The sequence below is a fragment of the Trematomus bernacchii genome, unplaced genomic scaffold (genome assembly GCF_902827165.1).
Source record: "Trematomus bernacchii unplaced genomic scaffold, fTreBer1.1, whole genome shotgun sequence".
NCBI lineage: Eukaryota > Metazoa > Chordata > Actinopteri > Perciformes > Nototheniidae > Trematomus > Trematomus bernacchii.
Genome location: NW_022987469.1, coordinates 4,205,082 through 4,220,166, shown reverse-complemented (window position 1 = coordinate 4,220,166; position 15,085 = coordinate 4,205,082). Strand labels below are relative to the sequence as shown.

General features: G+C 39.9%; 1 protein-coding gene across 1 annotated transcript in view; it reads left to right on the top strand.

The window, feature by feature from the left end:
- Positions 1-15,085, top strand: part of LOC117493894 (receptor-type tyrosine-protein phosphatase gamma-like) — a 537,521-nt gene that overhangs the window by 496,062 nt on the left and 26,374 nt on the right. The window contains 3 exon segments of the mRNA XM_034144481.1: positions 6,468-6,559; positions 12,413-12,504; positions 14,624-14,720. Of these exon segments, the coding sequence (XP_034000372.1) occupies positions 6,468-6,559; positions 12,413-12,504; positions 14,624-14,720 (281 nt within the window).

Below are 15,085 nucleotides of genomic sequence, written 5' to 3'. Positions count from 1 at the left end.
CGCGATAACAAGTCCACGGTACGGTATTTATCTGCCTGCTGTGGAAAAAACTCTCTCGCTTGGTATTGATGTTGCTGGGACAGCAGTGGTCGCGTTAACCGAATATTTTTTTTAACAACAGCGTCAAAGTTTCCCCGCAGCGAGGCTCTGGTGTTTGCCGTGTTATGCATGCCCTCCAAAAAGGAAATGACAGTTCACGAGCGTGCTCTCTCTCCCTTACAGTCGAGGAGGGGTTATTAGAGAATTGAGAAACCTTCACGGGGTTAACCTCTTACGCACCGCCCCCCCCGGTACCGGGCGGATAAACGCGTCATTTGCAGGAAACAACGTCTAAGGAATGTTAATATTTAATAAACTATGAATGTTTAAATCCATGTAACAGGAAGAAACTCAGCTAACTGATCTTTTTTATTTTTTTTTTCAAAAAAAAACCACAATGCTAACACTCAGCCTCTGAATTAGCCACGAGCGAAAAAATGCAAACCTATCACTGCACCGAAACTCACTCATAACTCCCTTATTACTTATCCTAGATGCACATCCAACATATCGATTATGATCGTAAGGAGACACAGAATCGATGGGTGCCCACCTCAACACTCCATGATAAAGACTTGCGACTCTATAAACGAAAACGTACATCAAAACATGTGGCGCTAGGTAGCTACAAACACTAACATGGCTTACCTTGGTCTTTGTCTGGTCAAAACTGGTCTTCAATGGCATTAAAACGATAAAAAACGATGCTGCAGTTAATCCATAGGTTAATCCAATGTGTCTGTGTCCTCTTTGAAATGATTTCTGATAATCCATAAGCAATAAAACTGCTTTTCCATTTCCAGATGTCATGCGCAAAGCCCCCACCTTTTTGTGTTAACATTGGTGTCTATGTGAAAACCCCCCTTCGATTTTATTGGCTCTAACGGTGAGGAACAGATTACAATCACCAAAATCGACCAATGGGTTCCAGAGAAACGGTAAAAACGCCCATTTACACCCAAATCAACCCAGAGGTGTTTTTTTTTTTTGCTAAACATGGCTAAAAAGGTCAAATGTCACTTATTTTGCATCAATCTCGATACAGGGTACTTATTATATGTTGTACTTTGGATTCCTAAAGCTTTTAGTCTACCATCCCATCATTCAAGGGTGGTTTTCAATATAAGTAATGTTTTTTTTTTAGGCGGAGGTAAGAATTTACCTTTTTTTACTATGTTCCATCTGAATTTACTCTGACTGAGAAAAATCTATATTGATTCTGACACTTCTACATCCAACTCACAGATGTAACCTTGCTTTGATAAAAGAAATTATTCATATAACCTTTTTAGAAGTTAAGTTGTAGTCATTTGTTTTGGGCATGTCATTTTCGAGCCTGAAACATGAAAAACAGGCTTGGTGCTTAGGGATAGTGGATAAGAGAATTCGGAACAATGGCCAAAAACTCATACATAAGCAGGAAACAGCTTCAAATAATGAAATGAAAAACAAACAAATCCTGAAAACAAATACAACAAAAAAAACGCTGCATTTACAGAAATGATGCAAACTAAATACAACACACAAACCCCGAAAACAAACGCAACAGAAAAACGCTGCAAATACAAAAACGATATGCAAAGTCAAAACCACATACAAACCCCAAAACACATACAAACCTAAAAACACATACAAACCTAAAAACACACAATGCTCCAGGCCTCTAGGGGGCGCGTTACGTGGAACAGATTGATGTCTGACCAGACATAGAGAGAACGAACGAGAGTGATGGAAATTGAAGCCGGAGGAAACAAAGTTGATCGAAGTGGAGAAAGTCGATATATAAGAAGGTAAGTTTTGTTTTTATACAAAGAGCGTCATATTTACCCAGCTAGTGTTAGCTTGTTTGGTAAAAGAGCTTGCAAGTCAAGAGACAGCATTGTGCACCTAAATGTAACTCTTGAAATCATATAGATATAGTATAGGTGCAGAGAGGAGTTGGTTTATTGTGCCCCAATGTAAAGAGTTAAAGGACGGTCAACAATATAATGTACCTTGGTCAGTTTGGATTTATCGTGCCATTTATTCTTAATTAAAGTGAATTTATTTTATTTCAGTCAGTCATTTGTGTGTATGCAGGTGTGGGACATTCCAAATGTTCAAAAAGTGAGCACTCGAAGAATCAACAACAGTTTGCCAGGGTAAAATAAAACATTGTCAACATATTATGTTGTGCCACAAGAAGCAGAATGTTTTAACAGTACACTAGTTTGAATATATGTTTTGTTTACCTTTATCAGACCTCTCAGGCACCCACAACCAGCGTCTGATCGGGTAAGACTAATTCAAAATGTAATTATACCATGTAGGTTTGAATTTGTGAACATGAAATCAATAAATACCTTTGTGTGCTAATGACACTGTCATTAGATCAACTGCACTTATTTCCTGGGTAAAGATAGGATGGAGCACCAACCCCATTCCAGGAAGAGGTCCAATCTGCCCCGGGTCAGAACCACTTCTATTAGGTAAACGAGGTTGACAGTTGCATCGTGACACAGTTGTTTGGGGTGTATCTTTATTTTCACAATTGTTTGTTTGAATAGCCTCCAATCACAGTGGGTAATATGGCTAGGAGCAGAACAATTACACTTTTATACATTTCCAAATGACACCCACAACATCTTACATCTTAGTGAAGACGATACAAAAAACATCCACAAATATTTTTCAAACTTCAGATATTGTTTCTTGCATCCATTTCAAATGTTTACAAGGATTGTGCAGGAGTATGACTAAAGTGCTGGTGTTGTCAGTTTAGAACCCAATGTATTGAAAAAAAAACAGGAAGAGGATCGACATCCTTTTGTAAATATGACTGTCATGCATATATGATGTATTTGAAAGTAATATTCAACTGTCTTCTCACTGCAGCAACTACACAAATGTGTATGCACCTATCATTATTGATAGCCAGTCTGAGCCAGAAGACAAAATGGAGCAAACTGCAGAGGAAAGGTATGAATTGTTACTATTACCACTTGATTTTTCTATTCTATACTGTAAATCTTATTACTAGTTTCATTTAATATTACAATATATCACTTTGTCTTTCCCAACACAGAATACCTGACTGCGGCAGACATTGTTGCAGAACTCTCTGCAAAAATAACAAATACATCTTGGAGCAGGTTCAATATTAATAGAGCCAATGTATGGGATGGAGCAATCCGCGGCTTCAAAGGTGCCTCATTCGACTCCTCTCATTCGACGTCAGTTAAGTTCACTGATGATGAGGGACAAACTGAGGATGGATGGACACTGGTGGTCCCAAGCGTGAGTTCCTGACCCTCCTTATGGAATGCCTGAGAATGCGAAGAAAACATCATGTCATAGCAACTGTTTGTGCCCCATGGCGGTGTGACTTTCCCAGCCGCTCACTGTCTCAAAATCTGATTCTAAATGTATAATGTTCTCTATAAAGATAGAACTAATACATAATTATTCATGTATAATATAAGCTGTTTTGTGTTTTTAATGCATTGGTCTACAATGTAATGATGGCTTCTACATATTTCACATAAACAGACAATGAAGAAATGTGTCCTTCATGCTGATAACTAGTGTATGCATCTGCCAATTAGTATTCTAAACAGAGTAGTGTGTTGAATCCTTATTTCTTGCATTTGAAACAGATACACAAAAAAAAAGTGAACTTACTGTTCTGTTCAACTTCTGCCAAAAACTGTACATTTTTGCCACAGGAGCCACAGAACACTTGAACTGTCCCCAGATGTTGGCCACAGAAAGGACAAAACATGGCAGCCTGAAAAGACATACATTGATGTAGTAAATCCATTTAATCAAGTCAATCAAAAACACATAGTCTAAATAGTGGTTAGCTAAATAAATAGAAAGATACATCATGTTTACCGTTGAATCTGTGTCTCTCTCTCCTTGAATGTCTTCTCTATATTTGCTCTTGAGCATGTCTAATGCAAACTACTATCCTGTCATTACTTTGTCCCTCTTCACATTTGATCACTTCTCCACCGACCATAGTTACTTATAGTATTGCTAAAGCTCTGTATAGTTGCAACATCTATACACAAATACATACATATAAACAAACTGCTAAGAATGTCTCTCTCTCTCTCTTCAAATGTTTCCGCGGTACTCACTACGGCCCGTGTTATTTACCTGCACTCCATTTGTCATCTCTTTTAACAATGTTCTTCCCTCACTTTATCTTCTCTGCACGTGAAGCTCTCCTCTCCTCAGCTGGTGTAGTAGTTACTGTAGGGACGCTAACGCTAGCTGCGTAAATATGACGCTCTTTGTATCAAAACAAAACAAAACGTACCTTCTTATATATCGACTTTCTCCACTTCGATCAACTTTGTTCCGGCTTCAATTTCCATCACTCTCTTTGGTTCTCTCTATGTCTGCTCAGACATCAATCTGTTGCACGTAGCGCGCCCCCTAGAGGCCTGGAGCACTGTGTGTTTGGGGGTTTGTATGTGTTTTGGGGTTTGTATATGTTTTTGATTTGCAGCGTTTTTCTGTTGCGTTTGTTTTCGGGGTTTGTGTGTTGTATTTAGTTTGCATCATTTCTGTAAATGCAGCGTTTTTTTGTTGTATTTGTTTTCAGGATTTGTTTGTTTTTCATTTCATTATTTGCAGCTGTTTCCTGCTTATGTATGCGTTTTTGGCCGTTGTTCCGCGTTTGCACCTGCCGGCCACCGTATAATACTGATGAACGTTCAAAACAAAGCACTTTTGGCAACTTACCACATACGTTTTAAAATGCTTAATAAGCACCGTAACTTTCATGATATCATTTCTCGGTCGTAATCGGTTGTTTCCGTGAACGCCCGACTGTTGTGTGACAGCAAATGCTGCGGCCGCAAGGCATTGTGGGGCAGCATTTTCTCCTTTTCTTTCGTAAAGGAAGGTCCAGTGGTTCCTAAGCTAAAGGAGGTTATAAAGGAAGTTTGAAACCTCCTTTCCTATCATTTAGAGAATTGGAACGGCACTTATCATGGCTGCCACTGAAGTACTTCCGGGTCATTTCACTCCGTTAGGAAGGTTCCTAAGCTAAATGGACTATTCGACCGCAACCCCGCTCTGTGTGTGTGTGTGTGTGTGTGTGTGTGTGTGTGTGTGTGTGTGAGAGGGAACAACCCCCGTCATGCCTAGTTAGGAGAGCTGTGCTCCCCCCCCCCCTCCCCCCCTCTGTCTTCTCTCTCTCTGTCCCTTGGTTCTGTTCACTCGCTCTCAGTTCAGTCAGACAACTCACGTGTTTCTTTACATGTTTATTAGAAGCAGCATATAGTTGAGTTTGGCGACTAGGCTTGGGCCTCATCACTCCATAGATATACATAGCACCATGAGTGATGATTAGATAACTAACCCCCGAGCCTACAGGTGGAAGCTGGGGTGGAAGCTGGACTGGTGGTGGGGCAGGCAAGCAGCAGCGACGTGGAAGTAGCTGCAGCAATAGCAGCAGCAAGCAATGCATGGAGAGAGATCTGGCAGGTTAAATAGAGCGGCATATTAAGGACACTCTGTTTGGTTGGTTGTAGAGTGGCAAGGGGCGTTATGTATGAATGCAGCATAAGTGCTCGAGTTGACTGCCTGAACTAGCTCGCAGGCTTCGCCCCATTTCATGTCAGCTCCAGCATGCAGCAGCCTCCATCCCCTCTCTGTTCAGCGGGATGAACACTTTCTGCTCTCTGCTCTGTATCAAATACAGGTAGGGAGGTTCTGGACACACACACACACACACACACACACACACACACACACACACACACACACACACACACACACACACACACACACACACACACACACACACACACACACACACACACGCACACAGAGAGAGTGGTTGTTGAGGAACTGTTGTCACTGCAGTTTGTCAGTAGATAAGGACACCGTAAAGGACAGGTGGTAGCATGGACTGTCAGTGAGTTGAGTTTCATTTAGTTGTTGAGTCGAAAACATTGGCATTCCTACATGTCAACCCCTTGTAATAGGAATGGAGTGTATACACATTGCTCTATAGGTGTAAAGAAATCCAGATTAGTTCAAGAGCATGTCTCAAGAAGGCACAGGTTAATTTAAAGAGCATCAGTAATGTTTCTGTGTTTTTGGTAAATAAATAACTGCTGTTTTATATAAACAGGACACTTTTGATGTTTTCACATCAGCAGCCTTTTCTTTTACACTGCCAGTGTATATACATATAAATAATAATACATTTAAACATAAAGACTTCTATTTTCTCATTAGTGACACACATGTCCAGACTGCTAACCGACTCATCCAGTGGAGTTTAATGCTTTGCAGTACTTTCATCGTATCAAAACCCTGTTTCTGTTTTTTAACAGAATTAGTGAGATTATGAATTAGTTTGGGGTTTGTAAAACTTTACTCATGGAAATTAAGAATTTGTTCAAATGTAACCTTTCTCTTCCTGTCAGGCGCTGTTTCCAGACGGCCCACTTCTATGTGGAAGACAGCGACTCCCCCAGGGTGGTCCCCAACGAGACGAACCCCGTCATCCCCATTCCAGGTAACAACCTGACACAGCACATTTATCATTCCTAAGCAAAACTCGTAAGAGATTTCAGAAGTGTTGTTTATTTGTTTGTTGATGTGTAACTATATGGAACATATTTTGGGAGTACAGGACATTGTGCTCTCAAGCATTACCCAATGACTGGACCTCATTTAAGGATCAAACAGGTTCACTCGGTTTCCCTCTGATATCTCGTATTGGAGAATCGGCAGTTGTAAAATATTTACAGCCAGACTACTGTAACTGCTCTCAGATACTCTGTCGTCACCGTCAATGTTGCAGGTGTTGTGGCTCAGAGCTGCTAATATGGCTGATAATAAACATTGTCGTCAATAAAGAAATGTTTACTTTAATTGAATGATGTGAACAGATTTCGCATAACTGTAAAAAGCAATACAATTACATTTAAATAAAAAATATTAGGTTCAACTTAATATTACTCCTTTTAACTAACCTAATACAGTTATGTGACATTTGTTGACATAATACATTTCATTGAAAGTCAACTTTTCAGTTATTTCAGTGTAGATGATTGTTGACCAATGAGCTTTCACCTTTAAAAGCTGCCTCTCAAATATTTTCCTCGAGATTATTGGCTGGTTTGGATGAACAAAGTTTACCTTGGTTTAACAACAACATCGAATGTTGAGAGTAAGTGATAATTATGTATGAATTTAGTTTTATTTTAAATGTAAGGCTAATTAAGAAAGAAAGAGAAAGAGGGAGGCAGGGGGGGTGATGAATAATTACAAAGAACAGACATAAAACCTGGGCAGAGCCTGAAAGCTGCTCCAGCTGGAGCCCCCAGGTCCAGGATTTGGATCCAAACCTGTAAAATCAATTAAAGCGTGTGGGGCCTCTCCACAGTACAATGGGCCTTGGCTCAGTTCAAAGGCCTCCATTCACACCAGGGCCAGTGTGCCCAGCACGGCAGAGTCCAGACCAGACAGAGAGGGTCTGCCATTGGTTTTATTTTTTCCCTCAGCAGGATCTGAGCCCGTTATCTATGGGCTCAGAACAGTCTCATAATACACACATGCACACAGAAGGATTCACACTTGTATTTCATGCACACAGAAGGATTCACACTTGTATTTCCGGATCCACACTTGTGTTTGTCAATGCACACACAAATGTGTTCCGTTTCATATACATGTAAATAAAATCCAAATACAGAAAAAAGTTTTACATATGTATTTTTGATCCTCACATATTTGTTTTCCGTTTAAAACCGCTGCACCTGCAAACACAAACCGCTTTCTGTGCATGGATCGCTCTGCATTCGTGTGTGGGTTTTTTGAGACTCCCCTGACGGTGACCCGATTCGTACTTTTAATTTTTTCTATCTATAGCCAATCAGATGTCTCCTCAATTCTAAGCCAATCACATGAGCGCGCCCCCACAAGGGTAGATTTCTTGCGTTCATGACGTAGCGCTTCATGTACGCATTTTGCGCTGTCCGGAGCTGACAGGTCCATGGAGCCTGCCTGCAGGCGCTAATCTCAGGACACCTCCACTCTCAGTACATTGCCACTTTCCGATCAGGAAATGCACGCAAATACAAGCCTTTATATTATTAAGGTACAGTGCCACTTTCCGAACCATTAATGAATGCTTGTGTACACAAAAACGGCAGGCAAAACTGTTTTAAATGTGTGTTTCCTGTATGGCGATCAGCTGCTTTATTTATGTCTGTATGAAGTTGTTGTGAGTGTGGAGGGAGCAGCTACAGGTTAGTTTAGCCTAATCGATCAGTGCACTACGAAGCCAGTGCTAGACAGTGAACTGTCAACGGGGGGAGCCCCGCCGGTCATTATCGGCCGATATTCACTCTTAATAGTTTGATCGGTGCTCTCTATAAAGGCCGATCAGGAGAGGTGGATCTGATCGATATGGACATAAACGCGAGTGAAGTTTTAGCGAGCTGCATGAGAAACTGACGGGCTGTCAGGAGAGAGGGAGGGAGAGAGGAAAAGAGATGATCCTTACTCCCGTGTTATTATCCGGTCATAGTCCGGTAATTCCCTAACGGAAACGCTGCTACACAATTCTTATTATTATTATTATTGAAACATGACCGGTAAGTTTCAAATTTGTCCGGTAAAATTAAATTCTGTCCGCGGAAACCCTGCTCCGGACAGCGCAAAATGCGTATATGAAGTGACATGAACGCAAGAAATCTACCCTCGTGGGGGCGCGCTCATGTGATTGGCTTAGAATTGAGGAGACATCTGATTGGCTATAGATAGAAAAAATTACAAGTACGAATCGGGTGACCGTCAGGGGAGTCTCAAAAAACCCACACACGAATGCAGAGCGATCCATGCACAGAAAGCGGTTTGTGTTTTTAGGTTCAGGGGATTTAAACGGAAAACAAATATGTGAGGATCAAAAATACATATGTAAAACCTTTTTCTGTATTTGGATTTTATTTACATGTATATGAAACGGAACACATTTGTGTGTGCATTGAAAAACACAAGTGTGGATCCGGAAATACAAGTGTGAATCCTTTTGTGGATCATGAAATACAAGTGTGAATCCTTCTGTGTGCATGTGTGTATTATGAGACTGTTCTGAGCCCATAGTTATCCACTGTGGTGTGATATCATATGATATTGTGATGAACACTGGAAGTGTAGCTCGACGGACATTTGAGACTGGATATCAGGGACTGTGTGTGGGCATCAGAGTGTGTGCAGCAGAGAGGGTGATGTCTGACCATATGTTAGCTGTGTTAATTGTCTCAATAAGCTCAGGCCTAGAGCCTCACTCATCCCATGATCCGCTTTAAGACCTTATGCTGAATATAAACCTGCAGGCAGCAGCCACTTACCAGAGCACCTTCCATTTAACACACACACACACACACACACACACACACACACACACACACACACACACACACACACACACACACACACACACACACACACACACACACACACGCTATAAGTGACTGTACTCCACTGTCTGAAAAATATGTCAAAGCAATAAAAAGAGATTGGATCCATTCTCCTTGTAGCTAATTGGCCTTTTCAGACCCTCTGCCTAACACCCTGCCTGCTGTGTTAACTGACACACAAATCATTTTGACATATTTGCATACCTAAATGAATATCTTGCAAGACAGAGTGAGAGCGAGCGAGTGTGTGCTCTTATTAATATTTGATGAAGACTAAACTGAGGGAGCTCTGAGAGAGTTTTAGCTGTTTTTTCATCCTTTTCACTGAGCGGGCCCCAATCCTCTGGGTCCACTTCAGCTACAGTATGCATGCTGTCAGCCACTGAAGAACGACCACTTGGCTACAGTTTGTCTGCAGCAGCTGAAACATGCACACAGTCCTGAGCTGTCCTGCTTAAAGCTCCCACAACCTACACAACATCAGAAAATGACTTATGCAAGCTTTCTTGTAGTGATTGGACTCACGCACCACTTAGTTCCATGAGAGAACATGCTATGCTCATATCACTAGTCTTTATTAACATCTAGCCATCTATTTTGAGTATCTAGGGTAATAAACATAACAGTGAATACAAATAAATGGAAACGTTGCCTTGACCTAACACAAGGACAACTTTGTATCTCTTTGTGGTTTAGTTGTTCTAAAACAACATGTGTTGCAGGCATACATCACTCCCAGAAGATGTTATAAGGACTTCCATCTTGACCTTGGTAACCAGAGGTGGAAAGTAACTAAGTAATGATGTGAAATCTAATCAAGTGTTAAATCAGACTTTAGTTCCACCTGGAGTAAATTCACAAGCTACCCTGCAGTATACAAAGTCATTCAAACTAGCTGCACCTTTACCAGCTTTGATAACACTTTCATTATCAATCATTATAAAACATATCATATATATTATTCTGAAATGGACCAATCTGCACAATCACTACTTTTACTGTCGCTACTTTCACTATATTTTGATGCTAATACTTTTCTACTTTTACTAAGTAACATTTTGAATTCAGGACTTTTACTGTAACAGAGTATTCCTACACTCTGGTACTTCTACTTTTACTCAAGTACAAGACCTGAGTACTTCCACTTTTACTCAAGTACAAGATCTGAGTACTTCTTCAACCTTTGTTGGTAATTTAGCAGATGGAGATTTCACGGTTGAAATGAAATTGTAGATGTCCAAAAATGACTTGTAGCATTTGAATAAAGAAATAAAACTGAAAACCTATCTCAAAATAAAAGCGGGATTATTAACTGCCACTGGGGCACTTGTAAGCGAATGTCATGCAGGAAAAGGTTCAACGTCCAGGCGGGATTATCCTTTCGTCTGTTTATTTTGTAGTATTCCAATAATGCAAAACATAAAGCACGAAGGTTTCCCCTGTGGCTTTCCTATGTTTATCTCTAGTAAAAAAAACATATGCTCAATCTGGTGCACCAATCCCCCCCAACACCTGTCGCCACCTTCAAAATAAAAGCATAAAGAAATACTTGAATTAGCTAAAATAATAACAATAAATAATAATAATTGAATATAAACAAAAACAGCTAGAAAATAAATGTTTAATTACTAAATGAAATAATTCTATGTATAGCTCCAACACTACTGCATTGTAAAATTATAACTATAAACTTTGACATTTGAACATCTACATGTACAAATATTGCAGTACCCATAAGGAGCCGTACACATGCCGCAGTTTTTGCGTGGCTGTGTCTTTAGTTGTAAGCCCAGTGGCGATTTGTTGTTATTAGCATCTGGTTAGCTAGCTATGCTAACGAATATAAAGAGCTTTTTCTACAACCAGGTGGAAGAGAGCTCTCTCCTGACAGACTGAGAGGCTCTGATAACCTCAGCTCAGTGAGGTAAAGGCACACCTTGATATGATCATTATAGTTATAAAAAAACAAGAGAATAAAGTAAACAGGTATAAAATACTATATAACAGTAACAGAAAAGTTGTTATTAATAACATAATAATAATAATAATAATAATAATAATAATAATAATAATAATAATAATAATAATAGAGTGATTTGTAAAATATCCATAAAGAAAAAGAAATCTGCTTAGAGTTCTGTTTCATATGGATGTTGAGAGATGTATCCATAGATCTCTTCATGTTGCTCTCAAAGTGCACCAGATTGATGCTTTTAACTTCAGCATTTAAAAAAAAATCTTCCCGGACCCCCCTAGAGGATGTAAGGTCCACCCCCCCACTTAAATGATGTCCACATGGATAGGAAACTAAATACATTTGCACACATCTTGCGTGTCTATCTTTCTGTTGTGGTGGTCATGCCACACCGTGCACGTGCATGCATGCGCGAGTCATGGTGAGATATCTGGATTGAGAGGTTGCTTTTTCTTTGTACAGCATGAAAGAAAGGCCAAATGAATGGGCTGTGATTTTAGTATTTTTAAGCAGAGGTCAATAATTTGTACGGGCCCTCGGAGGATGTTGAAAAAATTGAAATGTCCCTTGAGAGGAAAAAGGTTCCCCACCCCTGATGTAAATAATAATAAAAACCCTTAATTTATAACTTAACATCTCTGTCTCCTATTGATCTGAGTATATTATAAAGAATAGCCAGTTCATTGAAGCATTATAGCACAGGCTGTTTTTGTTCTGCTTCGAATAGTTCTCTCTTTTCACCATACGTGTGTTTGCATCCCTGGAAAATAAAACAATAGTCTGCCACTGCCTTAGTTACACAATACTATACCTTTATTTGCTAAAGGCGTGCTGCTCTGTTTCTGTAATTCACTATTCCATTCAAAAGTTGTCCAGTCTCATCGTTGGGGGGGGGGGGGGGGCATTGTGACTGCAGAGGAAGTGGCTGCTCTTGTGTAGCTGGTTTAACCCTGCCTCTTCTCTTCAGATGACATGGAGGCCATTCCAGTCAAGCAGTTCATCAAACACATCTCTGAACGCTACTCCAATAACCAACACGGATTCTCAGAAGATTTCGAGGTAAGCAGTAAAGTCACGTTACAAGTCTTACACTTGCAATTTGTATTTGCCCAAGCTCTTCATTTCTTGTTTCAGACTAAACCAGCTATTCAGCACATTTGAAACACACAAGAACACACACACTATCAGATGCTGATGGCAAGGCTTTGATAAACTTGTGAAAGAATTTAAAAGAGCAGGTTGCCACCACTGATCCTGAAAGTAGAGATTTGAAGATAATGAAGACTAGCTGATTGATTATTGAAGAGAAATCTAGGAGTTTTAGTGACATGGACAATTCAGTTTTCTTCATCCTCAATTTGGTTCCTGTTTTTACTTCAATCTCTCTGCAGTGCTGGTCCATGCTCTCCCTAGAAAAAGGAAAATGTGTGTACTGAGCTGGACCCCTGAATGAGTAACTTAATAGTTACGAGGGTGTATCTGTGCCAGGGCCTGCACCATCTGCTCATCGCATCACCTGTCTTTGTGTGACATTATCTCCAGTCAAATCTTCCAATGAAACCTACCTGATCTGCTCACACATACTGAACATGCTGTTTGCCACGCCAAAAATAAATTCCCTTCCCAATTAGTATGATGCCTCAATGTATAATAGTGCTAAAACATGACAGTAGGCCTGTAAATCTCCAAGGGAAATGAGGCCAAGGGGTCAGATCCAAATCCAGCGCCTGCCTTCCCTGTGGTCATGCTGATCGAGCAGCCAACAGCTGTTTGCCTGGCAGGAACTCCACATTAAACACTGACATATATGCACTGGCTGTCAGCCCAGAATGGCTTGCTGTCATTTTAAGGATTGTAAGAAACAGCCATAAGGCAGTATCCACAGAGGAGATTAATTATGTAGTAAACAAGAAAATAATGTCCTTGATGAAACCATGTACCGTACCCTTCGGTCAAGAAAATAAGCAATTTTGCTAAGCAAGGTATGTAACTAATTTAAGCACACACTATTTAGCTGAAATATGAATGGAAAAGGGAATGGAAGAGAATGAGGGGTAAAGAAGCTGAAGTCAGACCAAACAGGTCGAACCAGGAGAGCAGCCGCTGTGTGAGAGACAGTGACAGCAGTGTGGGGTGGGGGGGGCACCCACTGTAGAACAGTATGCCTAATCATTCATAACAAAACAATGATCCGTTATTATTAAGTAATCACTTACCAGTGGCGAGCCGTCAGGGCCCTCTTGGGCCTAAGATATTCTAAAAAATAATATTTGAAAACATTAAAAAAAATGTTTTTGTTATATTTTTCATTAGTTTTACCAAAATAACTTGATTTAATTGTATTTAAAATAACATTTCCAAATAAATAAATCCTTCGAATCTGCCTGTTCAGTTTCTGTTGAATGTGAAGGGTTAAATGAAAGAAGCTCGTCTCTGCGAGTCACTGTGAAGATAGGAGCTGATTGGTGGTCCTGCTGTAAATTCACAGAGGGCCAGCTATAGTAACTCAACGAGAGAGTAATGTCAAATGACAGTACAATTGACCAATCATATCTTCCCTCTAAATGGGTGGGCTTTATTTTCGCGGACTTTATGACAAGTTCCGCCCGCTGTGAAGTTTATGCATGTGTATAAAGTGGTGCAATGAATGAAAGTTTATTTATTAAAAAACATAAAGGCGATTCTAAAAATGAATAAAACCTGATTCAAGTTACCTCAAAAGGCAGAATATAAAAACGGAATTTATGAAAATAGAATATATCTCAACAAAACAACACTAGTACCATTGATTCCTAAAGTGTAAAAAGGAAAAGGAATAAAACACATTATCTGTTTGTGTAAATGATCCATTCTTGTCTCACATGACCAATAGTACACTTGGCTTTTCACAAAAAAGTCTGAAGCGCAGCTAGCAGCCCCTAGAGATTTAGATATAGGAATATCTTGAGTAAAAATCGTAAAGTGATGCTCATTAAAAAAATTAAGCATTTGACATCCACAGTACATTTTCAAAAATGCAACAAGTTTAGGATACCTTGCAAACCACAAATGTACAGACTGTATCAGAATGATAAAGCGGCTTGTGTGTGTGTGTGTGTGTGTGTGTGTGTGTGTGTGTGTGTGTGTGTGTGTGTGTGTGTGTGTGTGTGTGCGTGTGCGTGTGTGCGTCCTTGTCCAGGAGGTTCAACGGTGCACTGCAGATATGAAGCTCACGTCAGAGCACTCCAACCACCCCGACAACAAGCACAAGAACAGATATATCAACATAATAGCCTGTGAGTACACACTTCAACACGCCATAATGTATACCATGTTCTATGTTCTTGATATAATACACACATATCCTGTAATTCAATCTGCTGCAGTAAATATAAGACACTTTTAATTTAAATGTAGTAAGATGTGAAGAGATCTCAGACTCAGCCAGTCCGCAAATCTGACAGAATCTTCTCATTATTTCCCATATGTTTCATGCATTAACCAGGGAGATGAAAATCATATTCAGCTCTGAAATTATAGTCAAAGGCATTTCATCCAAGCGGTAACTAATGTTGCAACCAGTTCCACCCAGTTTATTATGTTTGCTAGTTTTTATTTAACATTTGTTGAAACACTTAGTATATGTGTTAATGGTTAACCA